This window comes from Ovis aries, chromosome 10 (genome assembly GCF_016772045.2).
Source record: "Ovis aries strain OAR_USU_Benz2616 breed Rambouillet chromosome 10, ARS-UI_Ramb_v3.0, whole genome shotgun sequence".
Lineage (NCBI taxonomy): Eukaryota > Metazoa > Chordata > Mammalia > Artiodactyla > Bovidae > Ovis > Ovis aries.
This window is the reverse complement of record NC_056063.1, coordinates 22,129,610-22,148,716: the sequence shown is the minus strand read 5'-3', so window position 1 is coordinate 22,148,716 and position 19,107 is coordinate 22,129,610. Positions and strand designations below refer to the sequence as shown.

At 42.7% G+C, this 19,107-nt stretch overlaps 1 protein-coding gene across 3 annotated transcripts in view; it reads right to left on the bottom strand.

The window, feature by feature from the left end:
• Positions 1 to 5,402: 5,402 nt before the first annotated feature.
• The window catches only part of MRPS31 (mitochondrial ribosomal protein S31), a 53,936-nt gene continuing 40,231 nt past the window's right edge, over positions 5,403 to 19,107 (bottom strand). Inside the window, exons 8-9 of one of the 3 annotated variants that reach the window (XM_042254779.2) lie at positions 9,068 to 9,107; positions 5,403 to 8,679 (exon numbers count right to left, since the gene is read on the bottom strand). In XM_042254779.2, the coding sequence (XP_042110713.1) occupies positions 8,548 to 8,679; positions 9,068 to 9,107 (172 nt within the window). In that variant the 3' untranslated portion in view covers positions 5,403 to 8,547. Of the gene's footprint in view, positions 8,680 to 9,067; positions 9,108 to 9,773; positions 16,085 to 19,107 lie in introns of those variants that run through there. The other 2 variants (XM_027973594.3, XM_060394382.1) reach the window with 2 other exon arrangements.

The window sequence follows — 19,107 nt, the reverse complement described above, 5'->3', positions numbered from 1 at the left end:
CAAAGGAGGCCTCGTTTAGAAAAGTTTGAAAAGATTTAGAGAAAGATTTGGTCCTCGTTGACATTCTCACCCGTCCAAACTCCAATTTCTTCATAATCCGATTATCACAACAGCTTCCCACTGATACTGGGGGTAGCTGGGGTTCGTGAGCGTGATGGATTGAAGATAGGGTTGGTTCCCACTCGCCTCCTGTGGTCTCAGCGTTTACTATCAGACTGAGACTGTTCCGGCCTCCTCAGCCAGCCGCTAGAGGACCTCAGTAACCCAGATGATGAGCCGAAAGGAAGGCGGTAGCGTACAACCGCTGCTACCCTCTACCTTTCCGACTACGCTTTATATGGGCAGCCCCCATTCAGACGGCCGCACCCTACAGATAGGCGGTGCCCAAGTGGATCATGCCTGGCAAAGGAAGCCAACTGCAAATTTGGCCTTGCCTTCATTTCAATTCCGGCTTTTCAGGACCTCAGTTGGAGGAAGGTATTTGGTTAAAGGAGTTTTTTCTTACAGACTTTCTCCCCAGATCCTTGAAATCTTCTGAGCTGTCATGCCCAATTGTTTCTTTAAATGACAAATTCGCTTTTTTTGGTCTTTCTTGAGTACCTACAGCACCAGTGTCCCTGCCACATGGTTACAAAAAATTAAAAATATATTTATAGCTCCCAACCATACCATTGTATGTATCAGTTTACTAGCCTTGCTGGAGGATGTTTTGCTTGTTTCTACTCTTGAGGGATCACAAACTGTTCTGTAATCTCATAGAACTAAGAGATTTTGCATATGTGCAAGTACATCCACAGGAGGAATGTCCAGAAAGATCACTGGGGTCAGCAGTCAAGTGCATTTGTAATTCTGAAAGTGAAGTTGCTCAGTTGTGTCCAACTCTTTGCAACCCTGTAGACTGTAGCCTACCAGGCTCCTCTGTCCTTTTCCAGGCAATAGTACCAGAGTGGATTGCCATTTCCTTCTCCAGGAGATCTTCCCATACCAGGGACTGAAACTGGGTCTCCCGCATTGTAGACAGACTTTACCGTCTGAGCCACCAGGGAAGTCTGCCAAATTGCCCTCCATTATGGGTATATCACGGAGAAGGGAATGGCACCCCACTCCAGTACTCTTGCCTGGAAAATCCCATGGACGGAGGAGCCTGGTGGGCTACAGTCCATGGGGTCGCTAAGAGTCGGACACGACTGAGCGACTTCACTTTGACTTTTCACTTTCATGCTTTGGAGAAGGAAATGGCAACCCACTCCAGTGTTCTTGCCTGGAGAATCCCAGGGACGGCGGAGCCTGGTGGGCTGCCATCAATGGGGTCGCACAGAGTCGGACACGACTGAAGCGATTTAGTAGTAGTAGTATGGGTATATCAAGATGAACTTTATTTTCAGCTAGACCTAGAGGATGTTAAAGTTGGAAGCAAATCTGGAGATCATCCTAGAGGTGAGGCACCACACAATGAACTGAGACACAGTAAAGTGAACTGATTTGCTCAAGTTCACATAAGTAACAGTGATGCTGTCAGGGTTAGAGCTTCAATTTCCTGCTTTCCCATCAATAATCTCAGTACACAGATCGAAAATTATAAATACCACATAATACCAATGTGGGCTTCCCTGGTGGTTCAGACGGTAAAGAATCCACCTGCAATGCGGGAGACCTGGGTTGGATCCCTAGGGTTGGAAGATCCCCTGGAGGAGGGCATGGCAACCTACTCCAGCATTCCTGCCTGGAGAGTCCCACGAACAGAGGAGCCTGGTGGGCTACAGTCCATGGAGTCGCAAAGAGTTGGACACGACTGAGCAACTGAGCACAGCTCAATCCCAAGGTATCGATAATCACAATAAAACTTTGTAGTGTATTTCTCAGTCGATCCCATAGATTTTAGTAATTTTACTTCGATGAAAGTAAAATTTACTGAGCTGGAAGTTTTGATTTAAAAGACTTTTTAAAAGGAGACACACAAAAAATGATAGTAAGATAAAAAGATTACAAAAGGAATTTTGTGGGTTTTGGGTGGTTTTTTTTTTAGTCAAAACATGTAAATATTTTCTTTGCAGGATGGTGAAGGATTTAGGTTGCCACTAGTTCTTCTTAAGAGAAAAAGGTTTATTTTCTCCTTCAGTTTTTTTTTTTTTTTTAATGGTAGCTGTTTGTTTTGAAGGCTTTTTCTAACGATTCTCACTTCTTAATAAGTAAGTGGGAATCATTATCATTGGTGTGTGTGGACAAACTAGGAAGAAAAACATTTCATGTCAGGTAAGGACAATTAAGATGAAAAAGGAAGTTTATGCTCACAAAGTCCATCTCACAAACCATAGTGATATTCTTTCCCCTGCCGCTTTTCAGAGTAGTTATTACATCGTCCTTGACAGGAAGACTGAGGGGATGGTTCCCTTTGATCAATTCCAAGGCAGAAATTTCTATATTTACCCCTCACCACCACCACATTGATCTCTGGTTTAAATTCTTACATGTCAAAATAGGTAATTTAAGTCCAATTTAATGAGCAAAAAGCTTGGATGCCTATTCTTCTTAAGTGGATGGCACTTAACTTACTACTCCACCTTCTCTTCCCCAGAACTGCTCATTTTCAATATTCTGTCTGAATCATAGGATACATTGCTATCAACTGAAAACGCTTTCTTCCAGTTGCCCATAGAAAATAATCACCTGAAAGAACACAGCTTTGGCTTCTTAAACCCATGGCCTGAAACCTGGCCTATGGCAAATATCAGAAGCAGTCATTCATTTTTCTTGAGGACTAGTTCTCTTTGGATTTTCTTATTCATTCAACAAATATTTATAGAGCACCTAGTCGTGTCCGACTCTTTGCAACCCCATGAATCGCAGCACGCCAGGCCTCCCTGTCCATCACCAACTCCCGGAGTTCACTCAAACTCACGTCCATTGAGTCAGTGATGCCATCCAGCCATCTCATCCTCTGTTGTCCCCTTCTCCTCCTGCCCCCAATCCCTCCCAGCATCAGAGTCTTTTCCAATGAGTCAACTCTTTGCATGAGGTGGCCAAAGGATCTCAGGTGCCATGCATCTCAGAGTACCCTATCTAGATGGCAAATTCCTTGAGGTCATAAAAGAGTGAGTGAGTGAAAGTCACTCAGTCATGTCTAACTCTTTTTGACCCCATGAACTGTAGCTCCTCTGTCCGTGGAATTCTCCAGGCTAAGAGTATTGGAGTGGGTTACCATTTCCTCCTCTGGGGGCTCTTCCTGACCCAGGAATCAAACCTGGAACCCGAGTCTCTGGTATTGCAGACAGATTCTTTACCACTGAGCCACCGGGGAAGCCCAGGTCATAAACAGTTTGTGTTATTTTGCTATACATGATATTTGATGTCAGAATTAAAACCGTGTCACTCTTTAAAGAATCAGCAACGCATGTTGACACTATTTTTTGAAGGAATTAAAGTATTTCATAGATACAAGGAGTGCTGAGGCAGAAAAGAATTGAAGTATTATCATAGTCACCATTTTGAAGAAAAATAATAAGATGAGGTAGAAAACCTGAATAAATGCACTTCTACATGTGTTGGGAGTATGAGCTCTGAGCACCAGCCTTGGAGTTGGGATGATCAAAAAATACAGGCTGCATCAGATTGTTTGTCTAATATAAGTGTTTGTCTAATACAATCTGTAACTGGAGACAAGCACTGGGCAAATCATAAACCAGAGACCCAATATTTTCAGTCTCTTGTGAAGATGTTTTTCTTCTTCAATAAACTCTGTTCCTTTGCTTTAATTGTTAGTGAGAGGCTAGTTGTGGGTCCCTACAACAATACTAAAAATGTGTTTGGAAATAATCTAAATGACCAACAATAGAGAATGATTAAAGAATGACATATCTGTTCAGTTCGGTTCAGTCAGTCACTCAGTCGTGTCTGACTCTTTGCGACCCCATGAATCGCAGCACGCCAGGCCTCCCTGTCCATCACCAACTCCTGGAGTTCACTCAGACTCACGTCCATCCAGTCGGTGATGCCATCCAGCCATCTCATCCTCTGTCGTCCCCTTCTCCTTCTGCCCCCAATCCCTCCCATCATCAGAGTTTTTTCCAATGAGTTAACTCTTTGCATGAGGTGGCCAAAGTATTGGAGTTTCAGCTACAGCATCAGTCCTTCCAATGAACACCCAGGACTGATCTCCTTTAGGATGGACTGGTTGGATCTCCTTGCAGTCCAAGGGACTCTCAAGAGTCTTCTCCAACACCACACTTCAAAAGCATCAATTCTTCGGCGCTCAGCCTTCTTCACAGTCCAACTCTCACATCCATACATGACCACTGGAAAAACCATAGCCTTGACTAGACGGACCTTTGTTGGCAAAGCAATGTCTCTGCTTTCCAATATGCTATCTAGGTTGGTCATAACTTTCCTTCCAAGGAGTAAGCATCTTTTAATTTCATGGCTGCAGTCACCATCTGCAGTGATTTTGGAGCCCAAAAAATAAAGTCTGACACTGTTTCCACTGTTTCCCCATCTATTTGCCATGAAGCGATGGGACCAGATGCCATGATCTTCGTTTTCTGAAAGTTGAGCTTTAAGCCAACTTTTTCACTCTTCTCTTTCACTTTCATTAAGAGGCTCTTTAGTTCCTCTTCACTGTTAGGTAGAATCATATATAGTCATTTAAAATAAAGTGGACCAGGCATTCACAATGGCATTGTGACAATACTGGTAATAAGATATTTAAGAGGTTAGAGGTATCACTATTGGCTAAAAATGTTAGCAATGGTTGTATCTGGGTGATAGATTTATAGGTGATCATTACTGGGCCCACAGAAACCCCTCATTTTACAAGTAAGAAAGCAGACACTGAGAAGTTAAGTAATAGACCCCAAGGCACTGGGGTCAGAATTCAGGCCTCATACTCTTGTCTGGAAAATCCCATGGACGGAGGAGCCTGGTAGGCTGCAGTCCATGGGATCACTAAGAGTTGGACATGACTGAGCTACTTCACTTTGACTTTTCACTTTCATGCATTGGAGAAGGAAATGGCAACCCACTCCAGTATTCTTGCCTAGAGAATCCCAGGGATGGGGGAGCCTGATGGGCTGCCGTCTATGGGGTTGCACAGAGTCGGACACGACTGAAGTGACTTAGCAGCAGTAGCAGCAGCATTCAGGCCAAAAGTCTTTGTATCGCATTGCTTTTCACTTTAACTTTCTAACTGGAGGTTTTCAGATCACTAATGAAATTCAGCCTATTCTAAACACTAGGTCTTAACTATCCTCAAAACAATAAAATTACTCTCCCAAACTCCCAACATTATATTTAAGTCTTTTCTAATGTTAAGGACTGCAAGTTGCCCTAGAAACGAATGGGCGGCACATGCAATCCCAAGTTCTCTGAATGTCATGAATCTGAATTTTGCATGCATGCTTGCAACACAATGTGTTTTTACTATTTTATTTCTGTTTCATGTCATATTAAAGCTCTTAGCATGCATCCAAAAAGGGGGGGACATATGTATTAAATAAGAAAAAGCCGCCATGTAGATCACAGATGGTACTACATTTTTGGCAGAAAAGAGGTTTAACCAGGCATCCTGCTTATTTACTTGGAAAACTAATATGTATGAATGTTCACGTTAAGCAGTAAGAATTAATCACCGTTTTACAATAATCCATTTTTTCCAATCAAATTGCCCTATTTCCACAACATAACAGTAGGGAAAGGGAGTCAAGTGTGATTGTAAACAAAACCCTAAAAAGAAAGTCCACAACAGTAATAAAGGAATGAAGCAAGAAGAAACAGCTAGCATTGTATAGTAACTACGTTAGTTACGTCATTTGCTGATAAAAATCAATAACAAGAGGTGATGACTGTGTAGAGGGAGCACATGTGTTTTTAATATGATATGGATAGTCACCGTCTACGTCAGTTATGCTGTAGAAACAGGAGGTAAGAGTTTATCAAATTTCAGATTTGGCTGACTCACAGGGCCCACCCATATGTGAAGTCTGCGATGCCAGAGAATAAACATAGATGAAGAATAAGTATTTCTCTGGAATATCAGGTTTCTATTTTGTGGTAAATACAGCCTTTAAGACACACAGAGATACTCTACATTCTAAGGTTTAACATTTAAAAATGGAACTTCCAATTAGTTGATCACCGATATCACACTGGAAGGAAAAACTGATTTGTCTCCTGTGATGCTGTATGTACGTTAAATAATTTTGTGTTTGAGCAACAAACTGAAAACAGAACGTTTGACAACTACGTGGCACGCTTGCACTCCAGAAGATTCCAACCTAGAAAAATTCTTTCCACAACCCGGAACTAGGCTGGGTGAGATCCCACCCTCCTGTTTTTCAGATTTACATATCATCTGAGGTAAGATAATATGTATATTGATAAATATAAATATATATCTCTCACTTCAAAATGTTTTCATTTCTAAGTCATAAATCATTCTTCACCCAGAATCAGAATATACACATTTTCTTTCTCTCCCAGGGTTAATAAAAACTATTTTCAACAGTAATTATGGATGAAGTGTTATATAGCTATTATCAGTCCTCAAACCAATAATGTAGAAATTATTGGGAATTATATTTTACAGAAATTGAAACTGAGGTACAGAGAGCTAAGAAACTTACTGAAGGTTTAAGTTTACTTACTTTAGAAGCTTATTTAATTGTTACCAGACTTGAACCAACTACTATCAAAATCCAGAGCTCGTCACCTGTTTCCACACTTTTTGCCTTTGTAAACTGTTGGGGTTTTCTAGAGGCCTAGAAATTAACCAGAGGTTAATTTGATGATTCAGTTTTTCCTTTCCAGAAAATTGACATTTAAACATGTTAGGGGATGGAGGGATCTTTGTCAGCTATCAACTCTGCCTGAAACCAATTTAGTTTATGTTAATGAAAGGAGTCTAGAGATAGACTATAAATAACAATAATAATGCTGATGTTTGCATTTGTATGACACAAATTATGTGGGGGATTCCAAGCCATTAGCACTTGCTTATTTGAACAGACAGCCGCAGACCATCTTCAGTAAGAGCAACCTGCCCTTCCGGAATGGTTGGCTCATCTGAAACTCTTTCCAAAGCTCTCCTAAACCTGAATAGACATCAAACCAAATTCAACAGCTCTCTTGAGCTCTGTCCCCAACAAAGAAAGTGGTTACAACTGGATTTTGATTGAAAAGTCATTCCACATATTGAAGCAGGAGGTAGATGAGCCCCTCACAGAGTAAAGCAATTGGAGATGCCTTTTCTGGTGAATCAAAATTCCAAGATGAGAAGAGCAGGACAATTAGGGGAGGAGGAAGGGCCCTGCCCAGACCACACATTTCTTATTCTTGAGGTCAGGAGACCTCCCTAACCACACATGTGCAGAAAGATTCCTGGGACGTCAAAGGGAATGCTAACTAATGCCAGGCTACCCACAGGCCTCTTCGGTAAAATCCATCTTGGCTAAGAGATGTGTGTGCAGCCGGGAGGATCCTGATGTATACCAAATACAGAATGTGTACCAAGCAAATCAAAATGACCGGACAAAGGAAACCCGGAAGAAATATCCCATAAAACTAATTCAGACTGCCACGGGGGCACAACTCAGCAACACTCTCCCCCCGAGTCCACCTGTATGTCTGTCCACACATACTGTACTTTTTTCCTGTTAATAGATACTTGTCTTGTTGCTTTCCATCTCTGTGGAAATTCTTTTCCGCAAAGCTGAAGGGCCAGGGCCCTTGTCACGGACCCCTGGTCTAGTGGCTAGGATGTGTGCTTTCTCGACCCAGCCTGGTCTCTGGCTGGGAACCCAAGCCCCGCTCCAAGTCGTCGCGGGCCCGAGGCCACTCGAGATCAGGAAGAGCTTCAGAAGCTTGGACTTAGCTTAGAACAAGTGAGCGTGTATTCTGCAGTTCAAATAGAGGACCTTATTCCCATACTATTTAATCCAGCTCTGTTTGCTGAACGCACTGGGGACTGATCAGAGCCATAACATTCACTTGCATGAGATAGTAGACAAAATTAAGACCAAAAAAAAAAAAACGCTTGTGTTCCTCTCGACCTCAAAGTGAATTAGAAAGTGCCTTCTTCTCTCCGCCATCAAGTGAGCATAAAGTATCAGGAATATTTGTAAAGGACCTATAGAAAACCTTACTTTGGAAGTGGGATGGGATCCTATCTTAATGCCCCCAGTTTTCGTTAAGAAAGCACGAATGGAACACCCTTCGGGTGAGAGTTCAGGAGGCTGTCTCCTGTCTTCACAGAGAAGTATCTGCCACCTCCTCAACCCACAGATTGCAGCCTGGCATTAGTCAGAAGAGCTTATCTGTGGCTACTTTCCCTTCAGCCAATTTAAATTACCAATGAATCACAGAAGGAAAATCACCCCTCTTGTGCTCTCCCATTTCCAGGAGATATCCTAGTTTTAATTAGCTGATGCATCCAGTTGTGAGAGTCAGAAGATGTTGAAGATTAATGCAACTTTTATATGATTATTGAGTAAAGTCAGTATGATCATCCACATATATAATCTCTTTTCCTGAAGCGCTGTATATTTGATGTTTTGCTTTTCATGGTAGGCACAGACCCTCAAGCCCTGGAGAAGTAGGGTGGAGAAAGGAGTAGGATGCCTCTACCTGGATAAGGGAACAAATCACGTGTGTGCCTTGCTCATCTCTGCGGAGGCTAGTATGAGTAGAAAGCTGTGGACAGAGAAAGAGAAATATCATATGTCATCCCTTATATGCACAGTCTAAGAGGAAAGGATACAACTTAACTTTTTAGCAAAACAGAAATAGAAGAAATGGCAACCTACTCCAGTATTCTTGCCTGGGAAATGCCATAGACAGAGACTGGCTGGCTACCAATCCATGGGACCTCAAAGAGTCAGATACAGCTTAGTGACTAAACAACAACAACATTAAGAATCTAAGAAGAAATGATACAAATGAATTTATTTACAAAACAGAAACAGACTCACAAACTTAGAGAAAAACACTTATGATTGCCAGCAGGGAAGAATAAGGGGGGAAGGGTAGTTAGAGAGTTTGGGATTACAGGTACACACTGCTATATTTAAAATGGACTTACTGTATAGCGCATGGAGCTGTGCTCAATGTTGTGTGGCAGCCTGGATGGGAAGGGAGTTTGGGAGAGAATGAATACATGTATATGTATGGCTGAGTTCCTCAGTTGCTCACCTGAAATTATCACAGCATTGTTAATTGGCTATGTGCTGAGTCGTTCAGTCATGTCCGACTCTTTGGGACCCCACAGTCTAGAGCCCACCAGGCTCCTCTGGCCATGGGGATTCTCCAGGCAAGAATACTGGAATGGGTTCCCACACCCTCCTCCAGGGGATCTTCCCAACCCAGGGACTGAACCCAGGTCTCCCACATTGCAGGCGAATTCTTTAACTTCTGAGCCACCAGGTATAATCGGCTATGTCCCAAAACAAATAAAAAGTTTAAAATATAAAAAGATTTGTTAAAAACGTAAAAAAAAATTTTTCTTAAAGCTGTAGAAACACAGTGACTCTCATAGACCACGGTAACTGTTTTAGCAAATATGCGGTGCTATTGGTCCTACCCTGCAAAATATGATAAAATGAAATCGTCAATGGACAGTCCAAGAAAAGCAGCAAAGCACAATCAGCTAAAGTTCTTTTACTAAGCAGTGTTCAATTTATTCTGCATTTTGAATTTTTATCTTGGTATTACTTGCCACCTACATACCTCAAAGAGGTATTGTAAGGATTAAAATAACATCTTAAAGTGCTTTGAAACAGGGATGAAATGTTTGTTTTTTGACATCGGTACAACCTCGTGGGTAGGTTTTTGTTACTAGACAAATGACTTCGGCTTAGGTAAACACATGATTTCTAAATCACCGATATTTGTTCTAAATCCTGCTATGGCTCCTTCATGTTTCAAGTGTTACGTGCACTGGTTGCCCAAATCCAACTGATTCTTTGTAAATTAAGAGATAGTATGTATAACATCCATGGAATGTCGTAGCAAGAATTTAGGGAAAGCCTCAAATCTCAAGGGTTTTCATTACTTCTCCATTCCCTGCAGCTGAGTATTAAAAGGAAAAATTCATGGAAATGACTTGAGAATTCTGAACCTTTGATGTACCTCTTGATATAGCCTGATATACCAAAACATTGCTATAAAGGCTTTAAAAATCCTCTTACATTATTCTTGATAGTCTCAGCAGGCAATTAAAAAGCGGTTAAAAATAAAGTTAGCTGACTCATTTTGGTAGTTTAGCTGATGACAATACTGACAGCTTCATTTAACAGATACTGTTATCACAGAAAGCAGCACAGCTTCAACAATAGAGCAAATTTTTCTAAAACAATTGCAACAGAGAATTGATACAATATATTCCTAGTTTTCTGCAGTTCTTTTTGGGAGCGAAATTCTTAAAAACTAAACCCACTCAAACACCACAATGTGTTTTATAAGAGTTAGATGTTGTCTCTAAGAAGCATAAAAGCTGGAGATGAGTGACTTTCTCATGGAAACAAAACAGTCCTAAAAAATTAGCTCTCTTTCAAACAAAGAAAAACATACAGAACAATAACAGCAAAAAGCATTCTACTTAAAGGGAATTGGAATAAAATGGGTTTTGAATAAAGAATCTTTTTTCCTAGATGTGATTTAAAAAAAAAAAAAAAGACTATTAAAACACTAATTTAGGAAAAGGGCAGTAGCTTAATTTTAATGTTCAGTTTTAAAATTGAAAATAATTCACGTCTGTTCAAGTAGACAAATTATTTCAGACAAATTATTTCTAACAAGAAACACCACCTGTATTATCAGATTCTGCAGTTATTCCTAGATTAGTTATTCTTGGCAATGGTACCGTAAAACTATGTCTCAGCCTCTGGTTTGTGTGCACACACACACACACCCACACCCACAGGAGCACACGTTCACGTTCCTATGTATACACACCAGAATTCTATTAAAAGATTGTAAATGCCACCTTATTTTCACAGCCCAATTAAAACATACAACAAATTTATTCACCAATAAACAAAAATTGACAAGAACCATGGAAACCTCTTAAATTGGAAATCGGGAGGACCTGCCTGAAATTAAGAAACAAAAGAAGCTGCTAAAATTACACAGTGAAGGTGAGAATTTGTAATGTAAACGTTACCCCTGAACACTTTAGAGGTGTGAAAGTTTTTTATTAGCAACCTTGCTGATAAATTCTTGAACCGGTCATAACGGAAAAATTACTTTTAAATGGGTCGTGATGAAAAAATTATTTGGTGGTCATAATGGTGCTTCCCAGATGGCATAATGGTAAAGAATCTGGCTGCCGACACAGGAGACACAAGAGACATGGGTTCGATCCCTGAGTCAGGAAGACACCCTGAAGTAGAAAATGGCAACCCACTCCAATATTCTCGCCTGGAGAATTCCACAGACAGAGGAGCCTAGTGGCTACAGTCCATGGGGTCACAAAGAGTCAGACATGACTGAGCAACTGAGCGCACACATACACACACGCACACAGAGCCCTAGAAAACTAACCCACTGACTAAAGGATCAGTTACGTTTTTCTAAAAGTTAGTATTAAAAAAAAAAAAAAGTTAGTATAGACTTTTAGCTTTCCACTGGGGGACTAAAGGGCCTTAACCCAAAAATGCAATTAAACAAATAAATCCCTAACTTGAGAGCGAAGTCTCAACCAAATCCATGCTGGTAACAAATGGTTTATGAACAAGCAGCAGGGTCAGCATTAGAGGGAAACACATACTAGAACTTACTCTGTTCCAAGCACTGAACCATATAAACTTATTTCACCTCCACAAACCCTGTGGGGGAGGTACTCTTTGACAGGAGGGGGAACTGGGACCAGGGAGGCTGAGAAACTTGTACAAAGTCACCTAGCTAACAAGGACACCTACCCAAGCAGTTGCTCTGAACCAATAATCCATGTGGTTTCTTTAGTGTGTATATCTAATACCTGTTGCCACTCTGTCACAAACCCAATACCCGGCAAGGAAAAGTGATAGAAGTTTAAAGCAACTACATTCAAATGCAAACACCACTTTGAAGAACTGATGCTTTTCAACTGTGGTGCTGGAGAAGACTCTTCGGAGTCCCTTAGACAGCAAGGAGATCAAACCAGTCAATCCTAAAGGAAATCAGCTCTATTCGCTGGATGGACTGATGTTGAAGGTGAAGTTCCAAAACTTTGCCCACCTGATGCAAAGAACTGACTCGTTGGAAAAGACTCTGACGCTGGGAAAGATTGAATGCAGGAGGAGAAGGGGGCGACAGAGGATGAGATGGTTGGATGGTATCACCGACTGGATGGACGTGAGTTTGAGGAAGCTCTGGGAGATGATGAAGGACGGGGAAGCCTGGCGTGCTGCAGTCCATGTCACAAAGAGTCGGGAATGACTGAGCGACTCAATAGCAACTCCTTACTCCTCCAGGAAGTTTCCTTATCTGAGTAATGGGAATGGAAACACTTACTGCTGTGGGGCTCCACTGAGGTAATTATATAAAAGTACCTGCAGGTGGGATGAGCCCCAGGCATTGCAGATGTACTTACAAGGTCTGAGATTCCTTTTAAAGATATTCAGAGGGGCTGTCTGTTGAGCGGAAGTCCAGCATCCAGCATGGTTTTAGTTCCGCCAAAGACTTAAATCCCCTTCCCGTTAGTCTCATATCTGTAGTGCAGGAGGGCTCAACCGTGCCCACCCACACAAGTCCATCACTCCTTGCTTTCAGTAAACTGTCCAGTGGACAAGTAAGAAAAAGAGGGAAAAGAGGTCCTCACTGTCTTCTTCACCCCCAGAGGTCTTCTCTTCCTCCTTCACTAGGATTCTGGAGACCCCTTAGAGGTATCACATTTAGGGATGTGGATGAAAAGCATTTGTGCAAGGGGGCTCACTGAAAGAAAGGGAAGGCCAGGCTATTGAATCAGGCAAGGATAGACCAGACCCTGTATGCGTGTGTAGTCGCTAAGTTGTGTCCAATCTTTTGCAACCCTACGGACTGTAGCCTGCCAGGCTCCTCTGTCCATGGGATTTCCCAGGCAAGAATACTGGAGTGGGTTGACATTTCCTCCTCCAGAGGATCTTCTGGACCCAAGAATCAAACCCACATCTCTTATGTCTCCTGCATTGGCAGGCGGGTTCTTTACAACTCAGCCACCTGGGAAGCCTGGGAAAATCCCATGGACAGAGGAGCCTGGAGGGCTACAGTCCATGGGGTCTCAAAGAGTCAGACATGACTGAGCAGACATGGACCAGAGCCTGTGGCAGTCCCCTCAGGAGCCTCCAGAACTGCAAGAAGCTGCCCTCACCCAGATAAAGACCATTCAAGCTCCCAGCACCCCGCAACCCCTCCAGGTCCACGAGGCTGCTGGCATCCTCCTGCCGAACCAGCCTTCCCTGGAGCCGGCCTCCCACGTTGCCGTTGGATCCAGTCTGCCAGATTGTAAACACTGGCTGTCCAGATAACCTCTGTGCAGGCTGCCCGCAGCCTGGGCCTTTTGAAATCACTACTGTTAAGCTGAGTTGTCGGTCAGTCGCCCTCCTCTCTCAGACTTGTTCTCATCCCCGTTGTCCAGGCTTCTGCCGTCCACCTGTTTGAGTCGATGATAACATGTCATTGATTCCCTTTCTGGACTAATGTTAGCCTCTCGTCGGGGAGAGAAACACTCTTTGGAGAGCTCGCTTTTGAAATCCACACTCCCCACACACGCTGGCATTCCTCTCCGCTCACGTTACTGCAGCTGCTCCCGTGTCTGGATCTAAACTCTCATCTTGTGTCTGGTGCAGCTGAATTACCTTGTCCCGGGAGTTTCCAACATCTCGGCAGGGACAGAGCGCAAGCCTACTCCGCTGGAGACTAGCTGGGCCGGGCCCTGTATTTGATAACAATCTCAACATATTCAGTGCCATAGGAATTTCTCTCCCCTATGCTCCTAGTTTCTTTCCATACTGCTACAATTTGCAAAACAAACAACCAGAATGCCACAGGCCAGGCTAAATTCAGGGCACATTCTCTAGCTCTGCGGCATAGCCAAAGAGACATGCATGGGCTTGCTTTTCCCTCTCATGGAAGTAAACACTCCTAGAAGCTTAGCACTCACTTGTTTAGGACCAGATGTTCCTTCACCTCCTGGTGCTGGTTGTTCTTGACAGTAAAGAGCAGGTTGCTCCAGGTCCAGGCTGACCAGGTCAGCGTGGTACCGACACCCAAGAGTGTCATCTGGCCATTCCCCACCATATACTCTTGCCATAATCCAAGTGGACTGACAAAGGGCCCAAGCCCAAACTACCATCTACCTAAAAGTTATTACAACCTAGGATTTTAAAAAAATATTTAAGAGATTTTTTTTAAAGACTTTTTTCCCCTGTGGGTCACTTTTTAAACAGTCTTTATTGCACGTGTGACAACATTGCTTCTGTTTCACGTTTTGTTTTGTTTTGGGTCATGAGGCATGTGGGATCCCAGCTCCCTGACAAGGGATCAGACTCGAAGCCCCTATATTGGAAGGCAAAGACTTAACCACTAGACCACCAGGGAAGTCCCAATCCAGGATTTTAAGGCTATGTATTCTAGACCCTGAATTGGAAGGGCTGATGCTGAAGCTCCAATACTTTGGCCACCTGATGTGAAGAACTGACTCACTGGAAAAGACCCTGATGCTGAGAATGATTGAGGGCAGAAGGAGAAGGGGATGACAGAGGATGAGATGGTTGGATGGCATCACAGACTCAATGGACAGGAGTTTGAGCAAGCTCCGGGAGTTGCTGATGGACAGGGAATCCTCTAGGGCTGCAGTTCGTGGGATTGCAAAGAGTCAGACACGACTGATTGACTGAACAACAACAAGACCACCACAGGATATAATAGACCAAGTACAGCTGAGTCTTGCCATTTCTTTCCATCTGAGGGATCCCCATATGTAATTGTCCTCAGTCATCACAAGGTGTCAGAGAGCCAGCATGAAGTATTGCGTCCACAGTTTCACTGATTCCAAACGTATTAATCACAGCTGTCACATTAGTTTTTATACAGAAAAGGATTCTCTCTGCAAACTTAGCTAAGAAAATTTGCTAGCTAGCTTTGATATTCTAATTGAACTGTTTCTCTCCCTTGCCATTGCCCTCGATCATTTCTGATTAAGCTGATGGAGCTAAAGTTGCCAAACATGGTTTTAAACATTTAATGGTAATGTTTTAGTGCCCCCTACTGGTATGTGACATGTGTAGTCCATTTGTACACACAAAGGCTCACTTATCTTTTTAAAGTAATGAATTCATAAATAGAAAAATAAATCTTTTTGAGCCTTTAAAATTGCTTAATTTTTATACTATATTAGTTAAAAGCAATATAAATACTCCACCATTTTTGTTGTTGTTCATTATACAGACATATTTTAACATTGTCTTGTTTACATCCTTGTCTGTATCTAATTTTTAGTTTGGGTGGAAAAAACTATTTTAGAAAATGGCTCGTTTTATTTAATTAGAAAGCATACTCATTAAGAGAGAATTTCCCTTACATCTTCACACCCTCTCTGAAGCTGCTTATTAGTCTAAAATAGAACTTTTGTTTCACTTCAGAAAAAGGGAGGAAGTAGGCTTTGGTAAGTAGGCTTTACTTTTTATTTTTTAAGAAATATTTATTTGACTGCACCGGGATCAGGGGATGGGTCAATCTTCAAAGAAACCCGATGCTTTGGATTTTCATGAACAATGACACTAGTTATGGAGGCAGTCCATCCTAAAGGAGATCAGTCCTGAGTGTTCATTGGACGGACTGATGCTGAAGCTGAAACTCCAACGCTTTGGCCACCTGATGCGAAGAACTGACTCACTGGAAAAGACCCTGATGCTGGGAAATATTGAAGGCAGGAGGAGAAGGAGACGACAGAGGATGAGATGGTTGGATGGCATCACTGACTCAATGGAGATGAGTCTGAGTAAACTCCGGGAGTTGGTGATGGACAGGGAGGCCTGGCGTGCTGCAGTCCATGGGGTCGCAAAGAGTCGGACACGACTGAGTGAACTGAACTGAACGGAGGCAGGTTGCCGAACAGCCATTATGATAGAATCCAAAATCCCTGTGCAGAGAGTAGACACAGTCCTCATAAGAGATAGAGAACAGGCCAGAGATCAGTGGACGGAACATTTCCTCAAGGCATGTACTTAAAATGTCCAAAACCATGGAATGTCTAGTGGGGAACACCCACTAGAGGGGACAGGACGTAAGGCAGAGATGTGGGTGGGGGGTAAGGGTTGGAACCAGAGTGACAATTAATTAAATATGGACAGAGTCTTATTCCTGATAAAACAAACCCTGTTTTAGATAGTAAAATAATTTGGGAACAACGATTTGCACAAGGGAATCTTTTTTTTCCTCCTCATATTATTTGGGTAGGATGTGCAATCAGCTAGGGCAGAGGGAGCCCATAATGCTTCAAGCTCTGTGTTAACTCTTGGCCAAAGGAGAGAACATGTAAGCGAGGGTGTAAGACCACTCCACAGTGCTCCACCGCCTACCGGAGCTTGGTCTGCCCTGAAAGGTCCCAGGGGCCCAAGAGGGGATGATAAGCAATGACTTGGGGTTTCCACTTCAGTCAGTGAAGGGCGGGCCTGTTTTGCAAAGCCGGAGGGAAACAGGAGATAACTTCACGTCAAAAATGGGCCAAGGGAAACCTTTTCACTTAACAATCTTCTGCCAGATCTGGAAAATTAGCCCTAACAGTGAAAGCTGCCCTCAAAGTATTATGTCCTCACAAAGAGCAAAATTTCCCAGGAAATTTAAATTGCCCCAAATACTCTCCTCAAGGATTTTTGAAGCTGTTTTCAATCCTTTAGACTTGATCGTCTACTCAGACTTTTTTTTTCCCCTTCTCCTACTTTAAATTTTAAAATTCATTGGAGGAGCATTTGTCATATAACTTTTATTTCTGTCATTTATTTCCACCTCTCGCTTTTAAAATCTTTCAAGTAAGACTCGAACATTTCCTCAAGGCATGTACTTAAAATGTCCAAAACCATGGAATGTCTCCGTGTGTTCTGCCAAAATCTTAATTCTAGGTATTTTAACTTCAATTTTAATAACTGCCATTATTAGTCATACTGTGGGGTAGGGGGGAACGCTGCCTTAACTGACAGTTCTTCTCAAACCAAACCTACCCATTATAATTTCACAGGAAGTAGACACTTGAAAACTGTCTCCAGGGCCTGTTTTTTCATAAGGTCAGAAGCACATTATAAATTTGACTCCACTTTACATCTCAGCTCGGGGGAAGGGAAGGGACAGGACAATTTAAAAAAATGAATAAGCAAGCCTATTAAAATGCAGATCTTTATGATGAAAGACTTCATATTCATCTGCATTCCACAGTTTGACTAAAATATCTACCTCAAAAAAAAAAAAAGAATACAAATAGACTGTCACCTACGAACACATTATGGCTTATACAGTCTTGAATGGGAGTGTGGCGCTTCTTATTTTGAAATCACAACCCCTCCAGGTAGGTAAGGGTTTCCCTGGTTCCTCAGTGGTAAAGAACCTGCCTGCCAATTCAGGAGGCACAGGTTCCACCCCTGGGTTGGGAAGAGCCCCTGAAGAAGGACATGGCTACCTACTCCAGTATTCTTGCCTGGGAAATCCCATGGACAGGGGAGCCTGGCAGAGCTACAGTCCATGGGGTCACGAAAGAGTCAGATACGACTTGGCTGACTTAGCCACCAAACCACAACAATGACAGGTAGGTAAAGTTGGAAGCTCAGACATAAAAAGCAGTTTGCTCTAGGACTTTCCTGGTGGTTCAGTGGCTAAGACTCTGCACTCGGACAAAGAGCCCAGGTACAATCCCTGGTTGGGAAAATAGGTTTGCCATGCTGCAACTAAGACCTGGCACAGCCAAATAAATTAAAATTCAAAATAGTTATCATTAAAGAAAAACAAACAAAAAAATAGTTGCCCTGATTTTCTTTATGTTGAGCCGTACCACGAACTTAAGAGGAAACCTAGGATTGCATAGTTGTTCAAGGAGAAACTCACTTATGCTTCCTTATGCAATGTTTATGAAAAAGAACTATCATTTAGTTCCTGCCTGTTATGTATCAGGTACTGTTTTCAGTCCTGTATTACACAGCATAGCACAACAACCCTATAGGCTGGGAATCAAACTTTACAATTGTTATCAAATGGGGAAACTGAGGTACAGAGGGGCCTCCCAGGTGACTCTAGTGGTAAAGAACCTGCCTGCCAATGCAGAAGACAAAAGAGACATGGTTTCGATCCGTGGGTCGGGAAGATCCCCTGGAGGAGGGCATGGCAACCCACTCCAGTATTCTTGCCTGGAGAGTCCCATGGACAGAGGAACCTGGCGGGATGCAGTTCATAGGGCTGCACAGAGTCGGACATGACTGAAGCCACTTAGCGTGCATACATGCCTGAGGCACAGAGGCAGTAAATAATTGCTGCCCAGTAGCACAGCTCATCAGAAGCCTGGCTACTTGTGTCACTGACCTAAGTGACCTAAGCGCTGCATGGACACTGGGCCACACTGCCCTGTGGGATCAAGGAGAAGGCCAGGACCAGCTCTGCAGGGAGAGCCTGGAAGGAAGGCCCCCAGAAGCCAAGTGCTGAGCTGTGTCTTTAAGGTGACACCTGTTAGACAGAATGGGAGTTGGGTAGTGACCCTTGCAATTTACAATACAGTTCATCACAGAGAGTACACGTTTATATGTACCTCACTCTTTACCACCTGGTTGCGAATGTTTTTAAAGAACTTTTTTATGCAGACCATTTTTTAAAAAGTCTTCATTGAATTTTTTGCTGCGATATTGCTCCTATTTTATGTTTTGGTGTTTGTTTGTTTTTTTGGCCACGAGGCATGTGGGATCCTAGCTCCCTGACCAGGGATGGAACCCACTCCCCATGTACTGGAAGCCGAAGTCTTAACCACTGGACCACCAGGGAAGTCTCCGGTTATGCACTCTTACAGATACCTGCGGACTTCCTCTCAGAATACTGTTCTTAAATGCGTAAAACAAAATATAAAGGACCATAAGGGAAGCCAGTTCCACTGAAATACACTCATCAAAATATTTTTAATATGATATAATA